Source organism: Merops nubicus, unplaced genomic scaffold (genome assembly GCF_000691845.1).
Source record: "Merops nubicus isolate BGI_N331 unplaced genomic scaffold, ASM69184v1 scaffold21230, whole genome shotgun sequence".
NCBI classification, from domain to species: Eukaryota; Metazoa; Chordata; class Aves; order Coraciiformes; family Meropidae; genus Merops; species Merops nubicus.
In genome coordinates, this window is record NW_008583787.1 from 8,093 (window position 1) to 32,776 (window position 24,684).

Genomic DNA, 24,684 nt, shown 5'->3' on the forward strand with positions numbered 1-24,684 from the left:
GTGAAATGCTGGTTCTTCCACCCAAGTGTGTAACTGTGTGAGTAAAAAGAGCTAAATAGTTTCCTTGTTAGAAGAGGCACTCAGTAAAGGTCAGTGAACACTGTTCTTATTCCAGCTGAATTTGAACGGCTTTCCTGTTACCCAAATAAAAATGCCTGAATGGTCTGAAGCTGAAAACCATGCATTAAACAGTATAGTTAGGGAATTGTTGTGAACCTACAGAGCTTTTTGAGACTCGCGCACTATGGTCACTTACTGGACCATCATCCAAGGGACATTAAAGGGAACAGGGATGTTACTCATAATTATGCAGATCCACATATGGTTCTTTTCAGTGTCAAAATGCTTCATACATAGTACAGATACCTAACAAGTACTTCTTATTAAAGAAATGTAATTACTTTCACATGAAAGATTTTTACAGTTATGCTCCACATCCCTCAATAACTGCCATAAGATAGAGAAATGCCTGCTTATTTTACAGGGTAGAAAGGAAAGAAGGTAAAAGCTACAATTCAGAATACATTGTTCTTACTGACTACTATTACTACACCATTAAGGCTAGGGGACATAATTACACAATACTCCAGAACAAATAAAATGACAGGTTTCAGCTGATAAAACAAACTTCTGCTTTAGCTTTTGCTTTGTTCACAAAGGGTACCTGATTCTTTCTCTGCCTTGTATCTTGTATCAACATGTCCATGTATGTATGTAAAACACAGCTAGGTGATATGACAGTATTTTATAGCGTCCTTTCCTCGTGTAAATAAACAGTGAATCAGATTGCTCTACAAATTGTTACTCAGCAGTTAGTCAAGATTTACTCCCCTGTGCATTTTCAAACATGCCTAGACAAAGTACACAGCTTCCTGTGCCTAATCACTTGCTAATTAGGGATGCTCTGCATCTGATATTAAGTCATTACAGTCACTTTTAAATCTTATTTCACATGAATGCCAATCCTTGATGCTCAAAAATCAAATCAGCACACACAATCATGAAACTGGGCAAAATCAGAAAATTTCTGTTTAAAAGTATTGATTATTCTATACCACCTGTGTGTGTTTGAGGCTTTAAATACACCCAGGTCACATTTTGATGTTCTTCTACGCAGCTGTAGTGCTAAATGCTAAATTTTGCTTAGAAAAAACTAACATTTCCACGTAATTTATTTTCTTGGACAGATTAGAGTAAACCAAAAAGAACCCACATATAACATAACACATATGATGACAAGTTTGAGAAGTTGTACTGTATTTGGCTATAAATTTTTGCACTTAAAGCTTTTTATTTTTCTTACGTATATTGTGGTCATGTTCTTAAATTTTTATGCTGTTTTCTCATTCAGTTTAATAAATTGAAATTCTAAATGTTATCAGATCCTAATTTCTTACCTTGACTCTGATTGAAAAGGCCTTTGCAAATGTGATATTGCCCTATGAAAATGATGTGTTTTAGTAATACATGGTCATGGCTCCCTATTAATATTTATCCTATTTAAGCACTATAATGTAATCTTGTTAAAGTCCAAGTTGTAATAATGCATTAATTGTTCTTTATGCTTTTTCACTGAAAAAAAAAAAAAACCCCAAACATTTGGATGAGGAAAACCCACAAAAAAAAATACGTATCACTGCTGTAATAAAGAAGGATCATTGGTACATTGGTAGTTTTTATTAATATACTTCAAAAGTAGAGCTTACTTCCTTTAACAATTAATAGCTAAGCAATGAACCCAGACTCTTTCAGAATAACAATGGGATTTCATTGTGTTTTCTGGCATCATGCTTCCAGTGATTTGACTAGATTTAGATTGCTGGGAAATTCAGAATAGATGTTCATTGAGGTATATTACTGCTACAGCAAGTACTGTTCCAGGAGCTTCATGGAAAATGTAAAACCATGGAATGAAATCCTAGCTCTAGGACCACACTGACCATTCAGCCTTGAAGATCACTGGGGCTATACATGATATTAACTATGTATGGTAAAGTTTTGCCTGGTCAGGATCACAGTACACAGAAGCCAAAATAAAAGTAGTCTATCATCCATTGATTTGGAGTTGCACTGCTGTGAATAAGAAAGTCTTATCTTTCTGGGGGGAAAAAAATTACCAGGTAGCTCGCACTGAAGTGGAACGGGTAGAGTAACATAATGACTTTTCTTTTGTCCAGCTGCTCCCTTTACACTCACACTATTTCCTAAATCAATTCAATTTTTCATAGCATGTTTGCCTACAGTGGAGGTCTCCAAATGATATGTGATTGCAAAGTCTCAGAAGCTCTTTCAAACTTTCATAATACAGGACGTATAAGTTTCCTGTTGTGGATTGCTTGCTAATAAAAATAATATTGATGAACTTTAGATTTCAATTGATTAATTTACTTTGAATGAATGGTTAATTACACTTAAACATTGCATTGTACAGCATAGATGATGCTGTTCTGTAAGGAAAAAAAGGCTCTCTACAGTGCTTTTCATATTTAACTTATACTGATGCATGTAACCGATGAGCGACTGACTAACCTGACTGATTTCCATGGTTTCATTCAGCTTCACTCTTGAAATTCCTGTGGTCTGCTGAGCAAATAAAAAATATCCCAAATTTAAAACATGACCACTATGAAAGGTTTCCAAAAGATCAGAGTTTTTAATAGGATTTTTGCTGTTCATAGGCCCATACATTATGTAATTTAGAGAAAAAAAAATTCTTCTGAGAGACTGTGTGCTGTGAGGAATCCTTGACACTGAGCAAATTAAATAAAAAGCCCTGTGTTTAAAAAAAACCCACCACCAACAATAGATTTTGGACAAGAAAATATAGTGATTAAAAAAAAAAGTATATTCATGTTACTGATGATATGTGCTTACAGATAATTCAAGTAATTCAGGATATGCCGTATTTAGTGAGGACACTATTAGAGCTGCCACTCTAGTGCTAAGTTAATTTGAGAAACAGTAAAATACTAGAGATGTGTGACATTTTAAAATTAATTATATACTCTTCAAAAATACAGTTTAGGGGGTATTTATTATTTTGGGTTGAGTTAGGCAATTAGTTTCATCTGCAAGGAAAAGAAAAGGGAGAGGTGTCTGAAAACAGTCTGGCTTTTAATTATTCTGAAGGGGGTTGACTTAGAAATAGTCATGTTTCTTTCTGACACTTCAAGCAAAACTTTTGTGTTTTGAATCAAAACACCATTTAACTTCATGAGAGTGGGGGAAGTTAAAAATAGCATCTAAGCAACAAAAATAGGAGGGGCTGCAGGTGATTTGACCGAATTAAGTTTCAAAATTATATTTTAAAAAAAGTTAGAAATAGTCTAGAAAACCAGAATTAAATCAGAAAGTTTTGTCTTCATATGAGTATATACATATATACACACATCTTATATGGAAATCCAGATCTTCAGATTGGGAAGGACCAGAACTTTTTAAGCACAAAATTATGGTCTAGTTTTCTGATCTTCGGTATTCTGAAAGCCACAGCATAAGCAATCTTCCTCTGCCCTAGTCAGGTATTTCCTTTAGGCAGAAGTAGCTTCTTTTTTACGGGGCATAAACCATCACTGCTTAATCTGGGCTAAGTGCTGTGTAAAACTGGGGAATACAGATACAGAAGAGCAGTAAAGGTGCACTCATGTCCACTGTATGAAAAGGTTTAAAGTTATCCTCTTTGCAGTGTCCTCTTCAAAGATGTATTTGTTCCTGAGGATTTTAATTGACATCCTTCACTCTATTTTTGTTTTACAGAGAAATGGTTAATGCATGGTTTGCTGAGAGAGTTCATACCATCCCAGTCTGCAAGGAGGGAACCAAGTCCCAGAGTGAATCCTGTGCTTGTCACCAGGCTGCCTGTGCTGAGACCACCAACTCTGGGACACCAGCGAGGAAAATCTCTGCTTCTGAATTTGACAGACCTTTAAGGCCTATTTTTGTCAAGGACTCAGTGGGAGCAGTGAGCTTCCTCTCTGGCTCCGAAAAGAAGGAACAGATGCCTCTGCAATCTCCAAGGATAGAGACCAGTGCAGGGGATCAGTGCTCAAGACTATTGGAACTCGTGAAAGATATTTCTAGTCACTTAGATGTCACAGCGCTTTGCCATAAAATTTTCCTACATATTCATGAGCTTATAGCAGCTGATCGCTACTCCCTGTTCCTGGTCTGTGAGGACAGCTCTAATGAGAAGTTCCTTGTAAGCAGGCTGTTTGACGTGGCTGAAGGCTCCACCCTAGAAGAAGCTTCCAACAACTGCATTCGCCTGGAATGGAACAAGGGCATTGTGGGTCACGTAGCAGCTATAGGCAAGCCTCTGAACATCAAGAATGCGTATGAGGTAAACCAAGAACATTTATCTTGAATTATTATTGAAAAAAAGAATAAGCCATATTACTAGATGTTGTAATACTGCTATTTTAGTACGTCGTGACAAAGTTGACTGACTTGCATCAGTCCAGATGCAAACCTGAGTCCATGGTTTTGGTTATAATACACGTGTTATAGATACATGCACATGCAGAAACATGTGGCTATGGCTGATGCTAGAAGAATACTGACAGCAAAATAAATTACGTGTTTGACATTAGCAGTGAGATATCAGCCCCATCTTAACCAGCTATGTGCACACCAGTATTTACATTTCGAGCTTTGGACGCTTAAATGTTTACACTTCTGGTTGTATAGGGACATAAGAGACTTCTGAATTTAGGGATGATGGAAATTTTAATGAATTGCTCTACTGGTTAATTAACTCATTAATAAAGGCATAGAGAGCTGAAAATTGCAGCTTCTGATTGATCATCTCTAAGTTAATCTCAGTATGTTTACAGAATTAGGTAACATTACCAAGTAGATTTTTTTCAGAAGCAAAAAAGGCAGTATGATTTCATATGGTTCCTTTTTCAACAAACACCTGTTTGCTGCCTCAGAACCTGTCTAAACATTTGCTAAGTACATTTCCAGTGTGACATCACTTGTCCTTAGAGTTTAAAAGTTCATTCTTAAATTCAGTCCTTCATGCTGAACTTTAAATCAATTACTTGAGAAAGAACAGCAGCCTTTAAAAAAATGTCTGATTTATTTTAGTAAGATTTAAAAAAAATCAGTTTAATAACAATATTCAGCTGAAAAGAAAAAGGAAAAGTAATCTCTGGTAAGAGTAAAACCTCTAACCATAATCATGAAACTGTTCTTCTGTGGCCATGTCTTTCAGTGTATTTCTGTATACTATATACCTATACTAGAGATGGTTAGCCCATGTATGTATTTAGTATAGTGATGGTCTAGGCTCAAGAAAGGCTTCTCCTAGGGTCTGGAGGTTTTTTGTTCTTTCTGGCAGTTGTATTTATCCACACGTACTCTTGTTCCACACTAATGCTTTTTTGTTGTTAACACATTGATAGCAACAACTCCATATAATTTTTATCCTGTAATGGAACCTTTGTTATCCTGGGTAACAGTTAATTAAAGATTGTACTTTTCTTAACCTTTAAACCAGGGAAGAAAAAGAACTGTCTTTAGGCTTGTAGTCAAATAATTATTTTTTTTTTCCTGTGTCAGGATCCAAGATTCAATGCAGAAGTTGACCAGATCACAGGGTATAAGACTCAGAGTATTCTCTGTATGCCAATAAAGAATCATAGGGAAGAGGTAAGCTTCAGTATTTGAATCACTCCACGTAACACTATTTCCAGCTATGCTAATGCTTTAAACTTTTATTAGCTGGCAGTCATTAAGTTCCAGTATAGAACCATCTCTTTTTAAAAAAGACTGCTTATGTTTAATTTTATTAATTTTATCTTATTTAGTTCATTATTGTAAGACGAGTGGAATTGTCATGAAGAGTTTAATCCCAGATACAGAAGCAGAATATATGTGTTTAACTCTAGAAGTGCTGCTCCAGTTCCTGAACTTAGTATCTGTCAGCATTAAAGAGCTCTCCACACTTACTGTTCTATCTCAGTGCACATTCACATTGCAATTAGGAGTCACTGTACTTCAGCGTATCTACATTATTTTCTTTAGAGGACACAAACTGGGTTTCACTGTTGTCTAAGTGGATGGGTTTTTACATTCTATCAGCCCAGCTCATAAGTAATAAATTAAGAAGCATGTTAAGTGCTTAACATCAGGCATTGCAAAACACACGGCGCCGGCGTGATTCAGAAAAGTCATCCACAAGTCATATAACTTCAATCACTCCTAATTTAAAACTATGTGAATCTGCTCATTGAACTCTTGTACATATTTCCCATCCATGCTACGTTTTACAGAAGCTCTGTTTTCCTGTCTGATGCAGCAGGGAGAATTCTTAGCAGGGACTGGCTTCTTTTACTGCATAGCTGAAGAGTGAATTCAGTAAAGTCAATGAAAACAAATGAATGGGAAAAAAAGTGAGGTCCATTGTTTTACTTAGGGAGTAAGTAAAGTAAGTTTTGTTGTTTTTTTTTTTTTATCCTGAATGCAGTAGCCTTCAGCCACATCAGTTTTTAGAATACTCACAAAATGTAAGGTTCTCTATAGAGAGTGTCAGAGATTTAGGATGGAGATTTTCTCTCCTGTGATTCCTTTATTTTTTAGAGTGTTTGTAGTTTGCTTCCAGAAAGCTTAAACTCCAAGAACTGCTGCCAGGATTGGTTTGAAGACTTCCTACCTTCTTTCTCTTCCATCTTTTACTCCTCTTACGTGTCACCTTGACTCTTACTGCACTGAACCTTTTTTTTCATTACATAAATTGATTAAACTTGTTTGTTGAATCTTACTCTAGCTAACCCAGATAATCAGTCAGAATTTACTTTCTTCACCTACTGCTAATTTGGGTTTAAAATACTGTTTTTGCAGTTCTCCTAAGGACAGCACTTGATCCTCTCCCACTCCTGCTTAAAAGTGTTTATTCCCATTTCTAACCAGCAGCAGCCACTGCTGTCCCTGAGCCAACTGATGAGCAAAGCAGATGTGTGAAGAGCTCTCAGAGACCAGTGGTCCATGTCAGGCTTTAAATTTCACCCAAGCCATCCCATTTTCTTTTTGTTGAATGGAGAAAATGCTATGCTGTATGTAATGGGGATCAGAAATGAACTACAAAATGTTGTTGGCCAGGGAGTGTGAAAGTAGTTATTTCTCACTGGGTCCTGATGGTAGGTGGGGGAGGGAATGAGAGCTGTAGTTTGTTGGGCCAATACACCATGACTTACAGGCTGAATTAACCTGCAATTGGCCGTATCTTCAGCTGCCTTTCTGCTTCTAAGTGCATCAGAAAGTGGAAATGAAGCAGGAATTTGTTTATTTGGAGAAGCTCAGCCAACCTAAAGTTTGAAGAGAGTCTTACACTCTAACCATATGCAATAATTTGAAGGGGCTAAACTATCAGATTTCTTATAGAAAAGGATGTCACTTTTTATTTGTTAATGTTTTTAAAGTCTCTGCTAGAAGGCTTTTTTCTTCCTCTAACCATAACTACCTGGCTGCCATGTTTCTGGACACATGTTGGAGTCAGTGAATCAGTCCTTAATTTGCCATTTGCATCCTGCTGCTTTTTCCATTAAAAAACCAAAAAAAAACCAAAAAAACCAGACAACAAAATTAGAATACTGTCTCCTCCCCATTAAAAAATAAATAATTTTTTAAATTCCCAAAGCCCCTCTAGCAATACTGAGGCTAGTGAATGCTGCCTTAGTCTAGGATGTCAGCAACCACAGTCTAAAGACGATTCTGGAAGACATCCAAAAATAAACACTGAGAAAGAGAAGCAACTGGGGTTTTCTGCTTGTTTGTTTAGTATTAGTACTATTTTTTTTTTAAACAAAAGAGTCAGTAATTGAGAGGAAGAAAATCTCATGCTGATTATTAAATCCTCTGGGCCTGCTGAAGTATGGAGATTTTTCCAGTAGATGTTTTTCACATTTGCCTATATTTCCATGAGGCATGTGAGAACCCAAAATCCCGCTTAAAAATAACAGCTAGTAAGAAATTCCATAGATGAAAAGAAGAAAACCAGTTTGATTCACAGAAGAGCTCATAAAAAGATCCCAGGAACCAGTAAATTAGAAGAAAACAGTGCAATAACAATAAAAGGACTTCACAGAAGTGCATGAAGATTGGAATTATGTTCACTTACTAGTAAACAAACTTCTAGATTCCCTACTCAGCCTATTCTTGCTGACAGAAATGCCACAGAAATGTTGCATTTCCAATGCAGAAAATTCTGCTGATTACATCATTTAAGAACAGTTCATAAAGGTTTGTATAGCATTAGCTTCATGAAGACTTCTCATTTTCCAATGAAAAATTACAAAAGCAAACTAACCAAGTTTCGCATCTGACTTCAGGGCCTTTGAACAAATTGCTGGTATCTGTAAACCCCTGCTGCACAACCTCTAATAATTAAACAGAAATTCTTTCCATCCCATCCTATGACAAAAATATTGCTACATGATGCTTTCTGTCAGGCAAGGCTGTTATAATTTGATTATTATCACCATTGAAGAAAACAAGGAGGAAGAAAGGCATTGGGTGACCTAGATTGTATTCTACTTAAAATCAAAATGGCTCCAAGTCAAATCACTCAGTCATCTATTCCCATATTTAAATTTGTCATAGGGGGAATGTGGAGCCACAGCAAAGATTCTATTCTGATCCTGAAAGATCTTCTCTTCTGGTGATTCTTCTGTAAGAGCAGATAACTACACAGTTATCTAGACCTTAGTATGTGAGACTTACTCTTTGGGTTATCCCTATGTATAAAAGAACAATCAAAACAGACAGATTTTTTTGTCTTCAGCACTACAAAAGCCATGAATGAAAAGTTAGCATTAGCTAGCTTGTACTACAGAGTTACCATGGTTATTTCTTTTGCAAGAGGAAACTGGTATTGCTGGCCACAGCAATTGGTGCCAACCAGTTCAGTGCTTCAGTGCTTACACAGAAGTCAGGGGTTTAGCACTCCTGGCAGAAGACTGAAGGCTGTGGCAGCTCACCATAGTGTATCTCAAAAAATAGCATTTAGTTCCTGGTGTGTCCTTAAACCTTTCATTTTTCAGAAGCTTCGAACTGTACTGATTTGCCTTCTAGAGCTCCTCTAAGAAAGTCAGTTAATGCAGTGGCACGTTTTTTCCTGATTTCAATTGGTCTAAGACCCAGAAAAAAGACTACAGAAGTTGTTGCAAACTCAAATTTCTCCATCTGGTTTTGTAGACATTTGTAAACAGTCATTTTGACAAAATTTGACATAACTGAATAGGGAATGGAAGTCCTTAGCTTAAACCAGCTTGTGGAGTTACCCAGGACTGATATAATACTCCATACAGCTTTCTGACTGGTTTGGAATACATGTAGAATCGATGGTCTCTGATGCACAGAGTCATCACAGCTGCTGTAGAGCATAAACAGGAATGGCAATTTTCTGTTATTTCTCCCCTCTTCTTTTTTTCTTTTGGATGAGCAAAATAATTTCCTTAAAATTCTGTTTTGGTTTAATTTGTACAAAAATCTGTAGGATTTTCTCATATGGGAACTTTTAGCTCAATTAACCGAGACCTATGTCCCAGGGTCTGAGTATGTAGGACTGAACTTCCTACTAATTGCCTAGGGAAATGTTTTATTCTGGCAGTGCTCACTCCAATTGTTTATTTTTTTGTTTACTTTGCCCTGTCTCCTTTCACTGGGAAGCTCTTCCCAACAAACCAGGGCTGCTACTCTATTTACAAGAGCCTTTGGAAATATCCTGTTTAATTTTTATGGAATAAAATGTGACCAGGCACATTACTTGTAGCCAGCTATTTTCTTCCACAGTGAACACTTCATCTATAATACATCACAGTCACTGTAGGTAAAGCTGACTTTAAACAAACTCATTCAACTTCCAGTAGCAGCCTTGCTGCAGGATTATGGAGATCAGTAATTTGCTTCTTGGGTGGATTTTCAGCTTATGCTGAGATGTGCTGTAGTAGCTAGAAGGCTGGAAATCATGCAGGCTACTGCTGGCATGAATAAGAGAAGAGGATGTGGAAGTTTTGTTGATTAAAAATGAAAGTCTGTAAATGCAATTCAGTCCCTGCAGGGTAATTTTATAAGCCTGAATCAAACCTCTACAAGACTAGGAGAGCAAAGTAAGGTTAAAACCACTTAGCATGTCTTCTCAAGTAGGTATGTTTCCATCTTTAAAATGAGATAAAAGCTGAGTTTCCCTCTTCCTGTTCTTTGGCTTAATGTAATTTTTCTTCAGGTGCCGGCAAAGTAAATAGAAAAACTTCTTGCTTCTTAGGAAGCAAAATTAATTATATTTTAAAGTCAGCTGAAATAAGAACCAACTAAACAGAGCACTAGCTGACTGTAGAGCTGGAACAGCTTTCACAGTTAGGCATGTAATCTTAATGCACAAAAAAAATCACAGCATGAAACAATCCAGAAGAGAATTGGAGCACAGTCATCAGCACTGAAGTCATCAGTCATCATCTACTGGGAAATAACTCTAGGTAGCCTGCCACTTTGAGAGGCAGGAGTCAGCTATTACAAGAAAAGTAGTAAAAATAGAGCTGTCTGATAATTACAAGAAATCTCTCCTTGTAATGTGGATCAAGTTTTATTAAATCAAGAAGAAAGGTTATAGAACAAGTAGCAACACTGGAAGATTACAGTTAGGAAAGCTGTGTTCAGATGTGGTAAAACAGGTGTGGAGATTCACTCAGTGTCTGTTGGAGTTTTTTCTTGACTTAAGAGGAGGACTAACTTTAGAGAAGGCTGAACAACTGAAACTTCTACATACAGCTTATTCCTTTCTACCCCCTCCCATTATGGGCTTTCAATACAGCAAACCTGGATGGAGATTCTTGTTAGGAACTGTGTGACTGCTATAGATACATCTCCTTCTAAGATTCCACCTATGCAATCAGACTGGGGGTGAAACTCATAACAAAGCGTGTAGCATTCGGCAGTTCACTGAGTACTTAGGGCATAAGCACTGAGGTATCAGAGTATAAACAGATACTAATTACTTCAGTTTTTGATCTCCCTTAGTCTTGCTTTTCAGTCCAGAGTACTTCTTTAAGCTTTTCTAGAGGTCATCCTCTTTCATATCTCTTTTTTATTTCGCCCCTCTGCCCCTTTTTTTCTGTCTTGGGTGACCAAGAAATATACAGGATAATTCTGTAGGCATAGTAGGGGAATGACAAGAAATCAAACATACATATCTTTGCTTTATAACTACAGAACTCAACTTGCAAAAAAAGTTCACTTTGTGCCTGTCTGTTAAAGAATTAAAGACATAAAATATTGTGCTTAAAGAATTTAAACCCCACATTTTTGTTAGACTAGAACAGTGTTTTCATGAGTGAGTTTTTTCCTGATATTCTGCAAGCTTTACAGAGAATTAGCTTTATCTCTAATGTGTTTTGTTTATTGCCACAAAGATTTCACACTCTTAATGTACCTGTTATCTGAATAAGTTTTCTGTACAGCTGAGCTCAGAGCAGTTAGTCACCTTTGATTCAATTTTTCCGCTGGTGCGAATGTAACTCCCAGCTGGAGATCACAGATCAGGCCTATTGTTATTTCAGATTTCTTTATAGTACGTTTTAAAAATTAGGTTTTGGGCTTCATACTGTGCTTAGTATTCTTTAAAATGCGGGCATATATTCTCCATGGCTTAAAATGCTACCATATGATTTACTTTTGCCCTAATTACATAATTACTTTAGTAACGGGAACAGATCCTCTTGAGTTTCCTACATCTTCTCCTAATTACCTGATTGCAGGCAAGACTCCAATGGCTAAATAGTATCCATCTGACATTTTTTCTCATTACTGTCTCTACACCATATTTTACAGAATTCAGTGAAGTTCACTGGAATTTGTACTGATATAAATGAGGCCAAAATTTGGTCCAGTTGAATTTTTAAAGCTGTTTAGTTTGTATTAAAAAAAAGGCACATACTACGAAGTTGTCTTTAAAAGCTTAGAATGCCACTGCAACAATAACAGCAAAAAAAAAAAAAGGTTTGCATCTGCACAAAATTTTTATCATGAAGACAACCATGAATTTTTATCAGGTGTACTCTCCTCCTTACTCCCTTGCTCTTCAATTAAAACCTTTTATTGGAAGACCTTAACAAAGATCTAAAAATGTCCCATTTCTCTTGGAACTCTTGCCTTTGTTAATATATCAGAAACTTGCCATGCTAGTTTAGTTAAGGGAGCCTAAATAGTCTTTTTGGTCTATTACTATGGTACTTCTACTGTTTTTAAGCTTTTATAAGCACCATAGACTTCCCTTTCATGGAGGGGATGTGTTTATACATGATGAAAGTACTCACCTTTTGGATTTCTTAAAAAGCCTCTGACTTCATTAAAGTTGTCTTAGCTCATGCTGGATCAAAACTGAAAAAAAAATATTGAAAATATGTTAAATAAATACCCACAGAAAACAGTGGTATGTGAAGAGGCCTAACCATTAATCTCTGCACATGTAGGCTAACATAAAAGCATATTGACTGGTTAAAGGATTTGTTTACTATTCAAAGTCTGCTATAGAAGTACATAAGACTAGTTGTACATTGTTATTGGAGTAAGAAAGTTCGCTGAATAAGAAATACTCCTCACTGAAGTAAGTGAGAGGCTGACTGTGGGAAAAACTGGGTTGCATGGAATGGAACTGACAGTTAAGCTTTATTTCAGACAGACATTTCTGAGCCCAGAGTTGGCAGTGATTCATGCTGCAGAACAATGACCTTATTTGTAACATCAGCATTTTGGGAAGGCTAGGCAGAGCGATAGTAAATTGTCTTCTTTTCCATTACAAAATAACACTGCATGCCTTCCATCAGTTTAGCAATTATAAATGTAATAATTAACCATTAAGTACAATTTTTTCATCAGAAGAAAGCTGTGGCCTGCATGTTATGGTTTATTCCAAAAAAGACAAGATGAAGAGAATACTGTCATTAACACCTTGAATTGGTCTTACCCTACTTGGATCTCAAGCAAAGGAAGGTCTTTACAGCTTTGGCAATCATTTGTTGCAAGCACACCAAAAAATCTGAGAAGAATTGAAGGCTTTGCATGTACTTTATGGCTTCTTACCACATACTGCTTAATCTTATTGTACCCGGCTAGCTGGGCTTCACCTATTCTAGCACATTCTGGCCTCTGGCTTGACTCTGAGTGACTTCCAGCTAATCCCAGTTTTCAGCCTCCCTCTCCTACCTCTTCCTTCAGTGCTGCTCCTCTCTTTCAGGTCTCCCTTACCCTAAATCCATTCCAGGTGCTGCTGTTGTCTGTTTAGCTTGATACCATCGACTGTGGGCTTCGCTTCTGGGTGCCACTACAAGTAGTGGCTCAGGCATCATTGTCCCCACCCTCCACTTGGCACCTTCCTCAGAAGGTCATCGACTATGGTACCTTTCTCATCCATCCTGATGAACAGCATTGGGTTCAAAAAGCTCCCACTTTTGATATGAATTACAGAATCCTGTCATTACTCGCTAACAGTCAGAACGTTGTCTTTTTGCCTCGCAGATATAAAAACTATACTTTCTCCAATTGTTTTAAGCCTAAAGTCATATTACTAATAATTTGCAATGTCTCAAAAGGAGTGGAAACATCCTGAGTGATATTACGGAAAGCCTGAAATGCCTTGAAATCCTGTAGTCTTAGGAAATGTTTACGCATCAGAGCAAAACATTTATTATAGTGACAATTGGTTTTAACAGAGAACGACTGGCATTAGTAATGTGTAGTATAGTAATAAAAATGAATAACCTTTTTTTAATGGAATTATAAAATATTTTGTTTAGGAAACTTCCCATTTTCACCTTATAGGTAGTGAAAGTCGGAACTATCTCAACTGAAATTAACTATTCCAATGAATTATTTTTTCAAGAAACATTCATTATTTCTTCATACTGACTTGCATGAAGATCTCTTTAAATTCCCTTGTTTACTTTGGGCTCTACAAAACAGATCTAAGTTACCAGAGAAGCCATCTGTGTTGAGTACCTAAAAGTAAGTCCAAAGGAACCACCCAGTTTTGTTTTTCCCCAAATGTCAGAGTTAGAGCCTGCATTACGAACTGGAATCGGTACTAAGTAAAGATCTGAATTCCACTCTTATTCTTATAAAGAGTTTTGCTGTTTGCAGGGCAGATTCCTGGGAGGCTCTCACCAGCATGCAGAACTGAACTCTACAAAGACTGGCAGTAACAAAAGCATCGTGCTTAAACAGCTGTGTTGTTCTCTCACATGCGTTTTACATTTTTGTTAAATCTAAACCAACATCCTGTATCGAGAAATCACGTTTATTGGCTAACTATTCTCTACAAAGAAAGTTAGAAAAGCTCAGTATCTTGGACTTAGTTAACTGACTGTCCCTAAAGGGACTGTTTTGTGAGTAATCATCTTTTAATCTCCCAATCCATGGATTATGTCCAGAAACTTGGAATCAAATTGTGCCCCATATTATTTCTATACTAAAAAAGCATCATCAGAAATTTAACATAATTTAGTCAAAACTTTGTAAGAATTAAACTGGCTGTGTAATATGGCTTGTGTTATTGTTACACAGATTCCATTTTCTTCCACTTAAATCCAAAAATGAGACAAGCCAACAAAGGAAGTAAACGGAGCTGCTCTGTTGTTGTCCTCATTTCATACATTGTAGTAAGTTTTTTTCTAGTTCAGGTACACACTCCTCGTTACTCTCTGTGCACTGATTTACTTAGGTGGGCAGCCTTAATTTATGAAGCCTCTTGGCTGGTGATCTTAATACACAGTCCGTTTGAAAGCTAGGGTTTAGGCCATGTGCCAAGAGGAAAAAGAACAGCTTAAGGGAAAGCCTTTAATGTTGATCAGGGCCTATCAGTTTGCTTCTTAGGTCGCCTGCAGATGCTGTGTAGGACCTGTGAATGACTTTTTAACCTTCAGCTTCTTTACTTGTAAAATAGGATTCTTCCCTGCCTCCTGAGTTGCTCCATAGAGAAAATAATCTGCAATGGTGAGATATCAGCATATTGTGGCAAGGACAGTCTACCAGCTGAAGCATGACAAAATACCTCTTTTTGGTGTTTGTTTAATGTGGTCTTAGTAAAAGCCTAGATTTAAAAATGTAGTAAGTTTTAGTAACAGACTTGAGTCTGTCAGGGACACAATCTTTGTATACTGTTTTTCAGCAGATTAAAATTAATCCGGTCAGATTCAGAGAAACACAAAATGTGGAAAGATTTTTACTAGACTCTGTGAGGAGGCTGGTTTGGAAATTTTCTCAGTGTTGTCTACACAGAAGCAGAGGAACTTCAGAGAGAGCTGTTGCGTGGTCTGGCTTATGATTGCAGAAGTGTGAACTGTTGTCTTTCTGGGAGCTGATTGTTCCAATTTACAGAATCAGTTTTGGATAAAATCAACCCCTCGTCAGACGAGCATCCAGGACTCATACTTTTTTTTTTTTTTACATTTCAGGTTCATGTTTAGCTATTTGTAGAATGAATAAATTAGGAAAAAATGGACTTAAATATTTTCTGTTATGAAAGGTCAAGCAAATGAATACCTGTAATGATCATTTATTGTCTTCTATAAATATGTGCAGAAATAGAATCCATCTGCAAACTCCTACAAATTATCTAATTACTCCATTTTGAATACACTAGGTTGTTGGTGTGGCTCAAGCAATCAATAAGAAATCTGGAATTGGTGGCACTTTCACTGAACAAGATGAAAAGGTATAAAAGCTGGACATTTATGTCTTCTGTTTTCATAGAGGAATGGGAGATGGGTATGTTATTACTTTTCATGCTGATCAGAAATTTTAAAGTTATTAAAAATTAAATAATTCTGAAAAAGTAAAAATTCCTGGTAGTACTGCAGATTTCTTTCTTTATAAAGCCTTGAGAAATGTGGATGTGAAATAGTTTAATTTCTGGATCCGCATGGTATCTCTCATACAATTCTGAACGTAGGCTCTCTCTACTGAAATGCCTTTTAAAAACAGTTTTCATAACTTTAAATAGACATCATTATTTATTAATTGGTTCTAACTCTCCTGGCATTCCCAACAAACATATTTTGAATACTAAAATTTGTGCACTGATTCTTTTGTAAATACTGTATTACTTCTCAATATAGCAAGTGCAGCATGAGAAAGAGCTTTTGGATAAATTGGGAATAATATGTATTGATAATAATATTGATTCCTAATTCTCACACTGCAGTTGCTTTCCACATTTCCAGACTTCACATTCAGATTGGTACATCAAAAACCAGGCTGCACTCAGGCTGAAGTAGTTGACTTGACCATCAGCAATAAAGAAATCAGAATTCACCCTTTTTTTCTGATAACTTGCCCGTTGAAACAAAGTGCATACTGAGTGTCTGCAAGATATCAGAACTAATCCCATTCTGAAAGGGAAAAAAAATAAAGTGAGCTTTCTGTGTTAGTAGAATTTTATTTCCATTTTCCAAGAGACTGAATTCCCCTACATAAAAGAGGCTGATTGTCTGCACTTGGATGTTCTAGATAAAATATGCGTCGCTGAAAAATGAGTCAATTCCTCTGAGCTGCTTCTTATATTAATCCTAGTTTTACCAGGCTTAACTGTGAAGATCATTAGTTTAAAAAAGGGAAAGGAAATAACAAATTATGAGTAACTGGAAAAAAAAATAAACAAAACCACAACCAAACAACCCTGAATGTGTGGTTGCCAAAAATAACTTTAAAATATCGCTTAATACTTCAAAATAAAAACAAAAAATTGCAATAGCTTATCTCTGAATAGGGTTATGAAGCTGTGAAACATTATCTTAAGGAGTTGTTGATGTTCATTTGTTTTCAGGATTTTGCTGCATATTTGGCATTTTGTGGAATTGTTCTTCACAACGCTCAGTTGTACGAGACATCTTTGCTTGAGAACAGGCGTAATCAGGTATGGTCAACAGGTTTGTCCCAAGGACACAGAAATTATGATGGTTAGAGAGTAATCAGTGCCTGCTTCTGGTGTTTCTCACATGGTAGTTATTCCTTGGCTATTTTCAATTACTCTAACTGAATTCTGTGGATATCTGATAAAGCTCTAATTAATTGCACTGAGAAGGAGCTGGGTTCATTCCAGCTTACGCTGCAAGAAGTGGACTGTCTAGGGGAAGGTAAAGCCACGTGTCAGAAAATTCATTCCATGTCAATATACTCAATTACTGCCTGAGGTTATCTGGTGGCTTACTGTATCTATTATACAACCAGAGGTGTACATAGTCCAGAAGTTCTAGATAGAATTATCTCTGCGGAATAGTAGAGGTTATACAGATTGCTCTTTTACTCTACTACAGCTATAGGTAGTCACTAACCATATTTTCACTAATGATCAGAGGAAAAACTGAATTTCCTTCTCACTAATATAACTGTATTTTGCAGCCATCTTTATAACTGAAGGTTTGCTAATGTCATGGCCTTTATGGGTGAATATGTCTGCCATATACGGTAGGAGAAGCCTTTGGACAAACAACTAGGCAGCAGTTTTAAAAATTTTCTGGTAGGTCTGAGTTTCCAAGTGACTATCAGTGTTTGTAAATTGGTACAAAGTTAGATCGTCTTTTCAGATTGTCTCTACACTTCTGAGGAAAAAAGGAATATACCATGAGCATGTCTGAGCAGCCGAGACCAGCAGTAGCTTGGAAATACAGCAGACTGTATCTAAATGGTGTTTTCACCAAACGAGTTAATTAGGGTCTGTTAGAAACTATCCAGTTTCCTTAGGACAAATAACTGTGTTGTCTGATTTCTCAGGTTTCATTTGAGGAACTGTTAATGCCTGAACCTGTTCTGTCTCTCTGACTGAAAACATCAGATGCTAACTATGCTATTAATTTCTTCAGTCAAAAAGTGTCAAACTGGCTATTATTTACTGTTACCTTGCAGTCTGTGTGAGAGCCAAAACTTAATTTTCATCACAGACTTACGTGTTGACTTCCTGATTCAGGGAAGAGGAGAAAAATCAAAGATAGTAGTAATGATAATTATTGCTCAAATCACAATTACGCAAAATTTCACAAAACGCCTTTTTTCCCAGGTACTTCTTGATCTTGCCAGCTTGATTTTTGAAGAGCAGCAGTCTTTGGAAGTGATTCTGAAGAAGATAGCTGCCACTATAATATCCTTCATGCAAGTGCAAAGGTGTACCATCTTCATAGTGGATGAAGATTGTACTGTGAGTATGTTTTCTGTTTAAAGGCAGAAGTGTTTATTCCCTGGGAGCAGTGTGGGCTTCCCTCCACTCTGACTCAGTAGCATTTCAAACCCATAGTATGTTCTGCTGTCTTTTTGTCCTCTGCCTTTTCTTTTACAGCATCTACATGGTTTAGGTGTTGACTTGGAGGCTTTGGTCTTTGCATAGGTCAGATTGCCATGTTATGCAGTCATTTTGAATTACCTGTGAGTAAACTATGGCTCCAGGCTCTCTCCTGTGGCATATATCTGAAATATTGAACTCTTTTGAACTCATTTTCTCAGCTACTGGTGTAAGATGGAAAAAAGTAGAAGGCTGGGAGAAAAACAGTGTGACCTTTGCTTCCTGTACAGAATCAGTTTTGACAGCACTTTTTATTTCTCGAGTATATCTGAGCAGAGGATATATAAACAAGACATCCTAAACAGAACCATGGCATGTCCCCAGATGCTGGCTCATGGAGGCAAAGCACAACTCCTTTCCAATCTGCCCATCTGTATTTCCTTCCTGTTGAAAACAGGCTGCGGAGCAAGGAGCAGGGTGTTAGGCTGCATGCCTCAGGCTTGTACTGGCAGTACTAGCCTTACCTTTACTACTCGTTATAGATACATGTGTACTGAGTCTGGAAGTGAGGAAGCATTTCCAGGTTCTGTAGCACAGAAATAATGACAGCACTTGTGATCAGTCAGCTGCCAGAATCCCATTTTTCACTGGATTTAGAGTCACTTCTGTGCACAAGAATACAGAGGAGGAATTTACATAATCTTTGTATTCACATATTCACACTGTCGTTGCAAGTTAGATAACTCTAGCACCTAGTTTGCAGTCTGTAGTACAGAGAGAATGGAATTTTTCTTTGCATTTAGGCTTCTCAACTGTTTAAAAAGCTAGGTGAAAAGCAAAAGAGATCAGTTAATATGTTTAAAAGGTTTTGATGTCCTCACAAAAGTTTAGAATTGGATGGATGTTAAAATAAAGGAGGTCGGTGCTGGCAGATAAATTTGGCACAGCTTGTGAATACTCGCATTTCTTCTCGAGAGTGATCAGGTAGAGATTCAAGACACTTCATGTGTCATGTGTTTAAATATCAATGATATTTAAAGTTGTATCAAAAGGTACTTTTGTGGTAGGATCCTGTACGCTTGCTGATAGATCTGAAATGAAGTTTAATACACTTGTCTTCATCACAGAATAGGTTTTGGTATCTGCAACAAGCTTTTCATTAATACTGTCATTCTAACTCATGACAACCTTATACATCTATATATTAAAATATCCTCTTGGTATTCCAGGATTCATTTTCTAGTGTGTTTCATATGGAATCTGAAGAACTAAAAGATTCAGCTGAAAATCTGAAGAGGTAAAACAATTAATTAAAACTTTTGTTTATCCAAGGAGAATGTTGAAGAAACTATTATTTTTACTATTTTCTTTCATAATAACAGAACTTCTTTCCACTGGGTACCATGTAATACTGATAATTTTATAGAGTAGGTTTTGCCCTGAAATGTACATAGACAAACTATTGCTTTAAAAAGGTCACACTGAGCAGAATAGGAGAATAGGGCCTGACCTCTTCCTTTTGTCAGATGCATGTACGTAGTTGTATTGCAAGGCCGAGCTACAGAAATGTACAAAATGTGAGAAGTAAAAAACTTAAGTTGGTGGGTTGCTCTAAAACATATCTGTAAGAAGTCTACATAGTAACTATGTTGTACAGTAGACATATCCAAATAAATACATACTAATCCTATTTATGATTTTAGTCATTATTCTGAAAATTGTAGCTTCCAGTCAACTTACAGAAACCATTAACAAGTTCATCTGTGAGGAAGGGAAAGATGTAGAAATACTTGCATTAAAATATTGAGGTTAAATACTTTCCAAATTTAGCCTGAAGCCTCTGTATTAAAATTTGAAAATTACTGTCTGTTATTTTTCTCTGTCATCAAAACCAGTTGTTTCAATTAATGTCAAAAGAGTGAGATATCTTTGTATATAAAATACACGACTACAGATAGTGTGCAGAAAGAAAATGGATATTTCTGTGCCCCTTTGATCTTCTTTACAGTGAACATTTACTATATTAAATTTAATTCCATATATTAGACAGTTATGTCCAAAGTGTGTTGCCTAAGCAACTAACACCTTTTGAGGTGTATTTATGATTTTAGACAATGCACAACCACAAAGTACAGAGGTACAACAGGCTAGTAAGATCACAGGGTGACAGAAAGTTCCTGATTACTTCCTCTTCTACAGTACGGAATGGTAAAGAAAATTTCCCCTTCCTGTGCATTATCCCTTTTATAGTTACTAGTTAGTGGATTCTAAATGTAATTTACTACTTGAATGGGCCATCAGTAAGTTATTTCTCATACCTGATAAGGGGCGAATCTTGGAGGCTTACTTGTATATCCAGATCTTGTTTGTGAGGCAGCACAATTATGTGCCAAGAACTGTACTATGAGTCAATGTATGGGGTCTGGCTGGGCTGACTGCCCCACAGCAGCCCTCCTGGAGCAGTGCCTTTGTGCTGAGTGTCAGAAGGGTGTTGGTAACACCCATGTTGTGACCCGTGTTGTGAGCAGGGCTCGCACAGCACCAAGGCTCTTTCTAACATTCCCCCCTCGGTGGGATGGGGGGCAGGAGCTTGGGGGGAACCTAACCAGAACAGCTGACCCAAACTGACCAAAGGGATATTCCATACCATAGGACATCAGCTCAATTATAAGGCTGGTACCAGGGAGGAGGATGGGGGGCTACTCCTCAGTCCTCCAGAGCAGCTGCTACGCATTTTGGGGCCCTGCTTCCCAGGAGAGGCCAGACAGACATCGCCTGGGGGTGGGGAGTAGAGAATAAGCCTTTGGGTTTTGCTCTTTGCTTCCACGCCCAGCATTGCTTGGGTTTTGCTCTCTCATTAAACTGCCCTTGTTTTTGCCCACAAGGCTTTTGTCTTATTTTCCTTTCCCCTTTTGCTCTGTGGAGGAAGGAGAGGAAAGGGGGAGGGTGATAGAGCAGCTTGGTGGGCAGCACTTGCTCAGCCAAGGTTAAACCACCACAGTCAACCACTGGAGTCAGAACTTATGCTATGCTTGAAGGGCACAATTTTGGGCAATAGCAGAAATATAATGATGTGGATTAGATGTGACATACTACATAATAAAATTTCAGATTTGTTATGTAATCAAGGACATCAAATCAAACCTCAAATCAGACCAGTTTTCAGAATTGTGGGGCATTGTTTTGTATAACCAGGTTTAGAAATAATGAAGGAATAACTCCCTCCCTCCTGCACTGTGAATGTCCTTACACCAGAAGGATAACTAAAGTCAAGTCAAATGCTGGAAGGAAACTAGAGGAGCTTGATAGGAGTGAGTTTATTATTAGGACATGTGTCCTCCTCCAAAGCATGCAGAGGGTCCAAGAGAATTGAAATGCCTTAATTATATACATCGTGGCTACAATATTAGGAGATGATGGATTCTGTAAAGATATTTTATGTCCTGATTTGGAATAAACAGTTCTATTTCAGTAACAGAATCCCCAGGCAACTGATTGTCCCTTTACTTTTAGGACAAATTTGAAATGAACTTAGAAGCAGGAAATTCACAAAGGTTACCTGCTGCACTCTCTTTAAAGAGCATGTGAACTTAATCCAGTATTGATTTCTCAAGTGTGTCAGATTTGTGAATGGAGTTTGTTTTCCAAGAGTTCTATTTATTTCAATATAAACCAAATTGTTTATTCTTTATCTATCTGTATAAACTGTACTGACTTCTTTATTTCTTAAGTATGGTGTTCAGTGTTAATGTTGTTTAATATTAAACAAATGGTGGAAGGTATAAATCAGTCCACTCTGCAGTTTTGTGATGACAGCTGCATTAGGATACAGGATTTGAACTCAACTCCATTACGTATCTATTGGTTATATCCTTTTATCATACAGGACAGGTATTACGGTTACCTAGTTTGCATAATGAAGTGACATGTTTTCATACAAAGCACCTAATAATAATGTTGTATCCTTCAGGGACTATGATACAAACAAAATCAATTATATGTATGCTCAGTATGTCAAGAATACGATGGAGCCTCTCAACATCCCAGATGTCTGGAAAGACAGAAGATTTCCATGGACAGTAAGTAAAATAAGCTTATATTTGAAATTCAGAAATGGAAAATGTTTTTACTTTTCAAACATTTTTTGTTTTCTCCTTATTGTTTCTGTTAATTTTAACGGCCACATTTAGAATTATGCAAAAGCATGGTACATTTGCTTGAGAAGATTTTCAGTGAAGAAATGGTGCAATACTCATGCAGTGAGTGGGGTGGCCAGGGGAGGGATTTATCCCTGCAGCCGTTACTAAAAGACCTAACATTAATTTGTCAATAAACTGCATGATGTGGAGAGCTTGCAGTAAGTTCTGTGGAAGACACTGAAGTGAAGAACAGTTGGAGGAGGTTTTTCACAGTAACCCATGGTGGCTTACTGTGAGTGTTGGAAGGCTCTCAGAAGCTAACTGCAGGAGTGGAAGCAAAACTGGAATCAGACAGATCGGTAGTAGGTCAACAAGGAAAGAAGTGATTATTTTGAAGACATTTTAGAATGAAATTTATACTTTGAGAGTCATCCAAACAACAGTTTGTCTGAAACAGGCCTTTCACTTTGTTAGTGGGTTTAGAGTTCTTTTGCATTTTTCCCTGGAATCTAAATGACTTACATCTTATGCATGTAAAAGAAATTCATAAGAAGAAAATAATAGTTCTGCTAGAAGGAATTTGGGATAATGCTTTTCAGCACACAGTGGCTGTGTCTGCACCACTGTGTAGGAGCAATCTTCAGGCAGGGCTGTAGGCTAAATGTTTTGAAATGTGATGAACTCTGACATGAGGGAATTCCCAGGTGTATTTAGTGTCCCAGAAACCCTGGCTTGCCTCTTTCTTTGGAGGACATTCAACAACATGCTCATGCAGCTTATGAACATAACTTTCTGCTTTCTCAATGCTTTAATGGCCTCAGCTACCTGGGTGGTGACGTGAGGCAGAACAACAGCATGGGTTTATTCATGGAAGAGCTGTGATGTTGCCTGCCTCAGGGTCAGGTCACTTACAAGGACACTACAACAACCAAATGCTAAGCTTCAGCAGTCATGTGTATGTGTTCTTCCTTGAACCAACGAAGTTAGTGCAGTGGAGACAAAGTTGAAATATCTATAAGACTCCTTAAAGGCATTTAAGCCTGTTTTTGCTTAATCTCCTTCCTGTTCATTAATACTGAGTCAGGCACTTTTATTAAGCACCGTGCACTGTGGTCTTATTTCCAGTCCAGTCCAGTTTGACTTTCAGTGCATCTGATCTTTACTGTAAAACAGCAAGTTCTTGTCAGGTTAGCCATAAATCAATTTTTTTCATGTAAGCTTGACTTTGTGTTTCTCAGCTGCCCTTGCTGGAGGGGTCTAGGGAGAGGTGCTGATTCTTATGTCCTTTTTCACAGCTGATCTCACGGGTATGTCACAGTTCAGAAAACAGCAAATCCTATTCTTGAATTATTCCATATGACCTCTTGATAACGGGCTACTATTAAGTACTAGTACTTAAGTTCCTGGAGTCATGTAAAGTATCTGGCATGATGTAGTCCACTGATGTTTTCTTTAAAAAATCACATTTCCTACTGGCACATGTAGGCATTACAGTGTTTGTACATTTGCCTGCAAAGAAACTTCCTACAATTCTTGCACAGCACCAGAGAGCAGAGCAACAGAAGTAAAGAAGTAAGGTTTTGATCTGAAATATTAGTGTATACCCATTTTTTTTTGTTGCACACAATTAGAGATTGGACCAAATGTACTTCTCAGCAACCACCACATTATTCCAGGAGCAGTCAGAGCAGAACAAGGTCCTTTTCTCACTGTATATTTGAAAAAGATATATTGTCTTTTTCTTCCACCCTTCCACCTTATAGATAAATTCAGTTTCCTTCTCTTGGAGCATGAGACATGATAAAAGGTCTTTGGAAGACTGCAGAATGTTGACCTAGTTGGTGGCAGTTTTCCTACCTGTTGTTCTTTGGATCATAATTTGGTCTCCACTAAGCCCCCTTTCATTGTGCGGGTGGATTAATCAAGGCACCTCAAACCAACCAAAAGAGTTTATGAACATTTTAGTGCCACAGATGCAGTTAGCTTAGTATAAGGTAGTTACTCGTGGTTTATGACATTTGTTTCTTACATCACCACACTGCAAGCGAGGGAGTAGGCTGGGAAGGGGAGAGGGCAGTTCCTTTTACAGCTTATCACCTGATGAGAGTAAAAAGGTGTCCTAAAGCCCATCTGAACTCTTTTCAGCTGCACTGGGTAGGACTCTTTGTCTTGGTGCAAAGCTGTCATTTTCATGGAAGTGCTACCTTCTAATGAAAGAACTTAGCATAAAATTAACACATTTTTAGCACTGTTTCACAAGTCACTGTAGACTCCTGCTGA

The 24,684-nt window shown here is 37.4% G+C and overlaps 1 protein-coding gene across 1 annotated transcript; it reads left to right on the forward strand.

The window, feature by feature from the left end:
• Positions 1-5: 5 nt before the first annotated feature.
• Positions 6-22,344, forward strand: LOC103774870 (cGMP-specific 3',5'-cyclic phosphodiesterase-like; the record flags this gene model as incomplete). Its single annotated transcript, XM_008942310.1, has 8 exons — positions 6-37; positions 3,757-4,339; positions 5,563-5,652; positions 15,635-15,706; positions 16,817-16,906; positions 18,047-18,184; positions 19,495-19,562; positions 22,236-22,344. Coding segments are annotated over exons 1-8 (1,182 nt in total), but the record flags the coding sequence as incomplete, so codon positions are not given.
• Between the last annotated feature and the right edge of the window lie 2,340 nt (positions 22,345-24,684).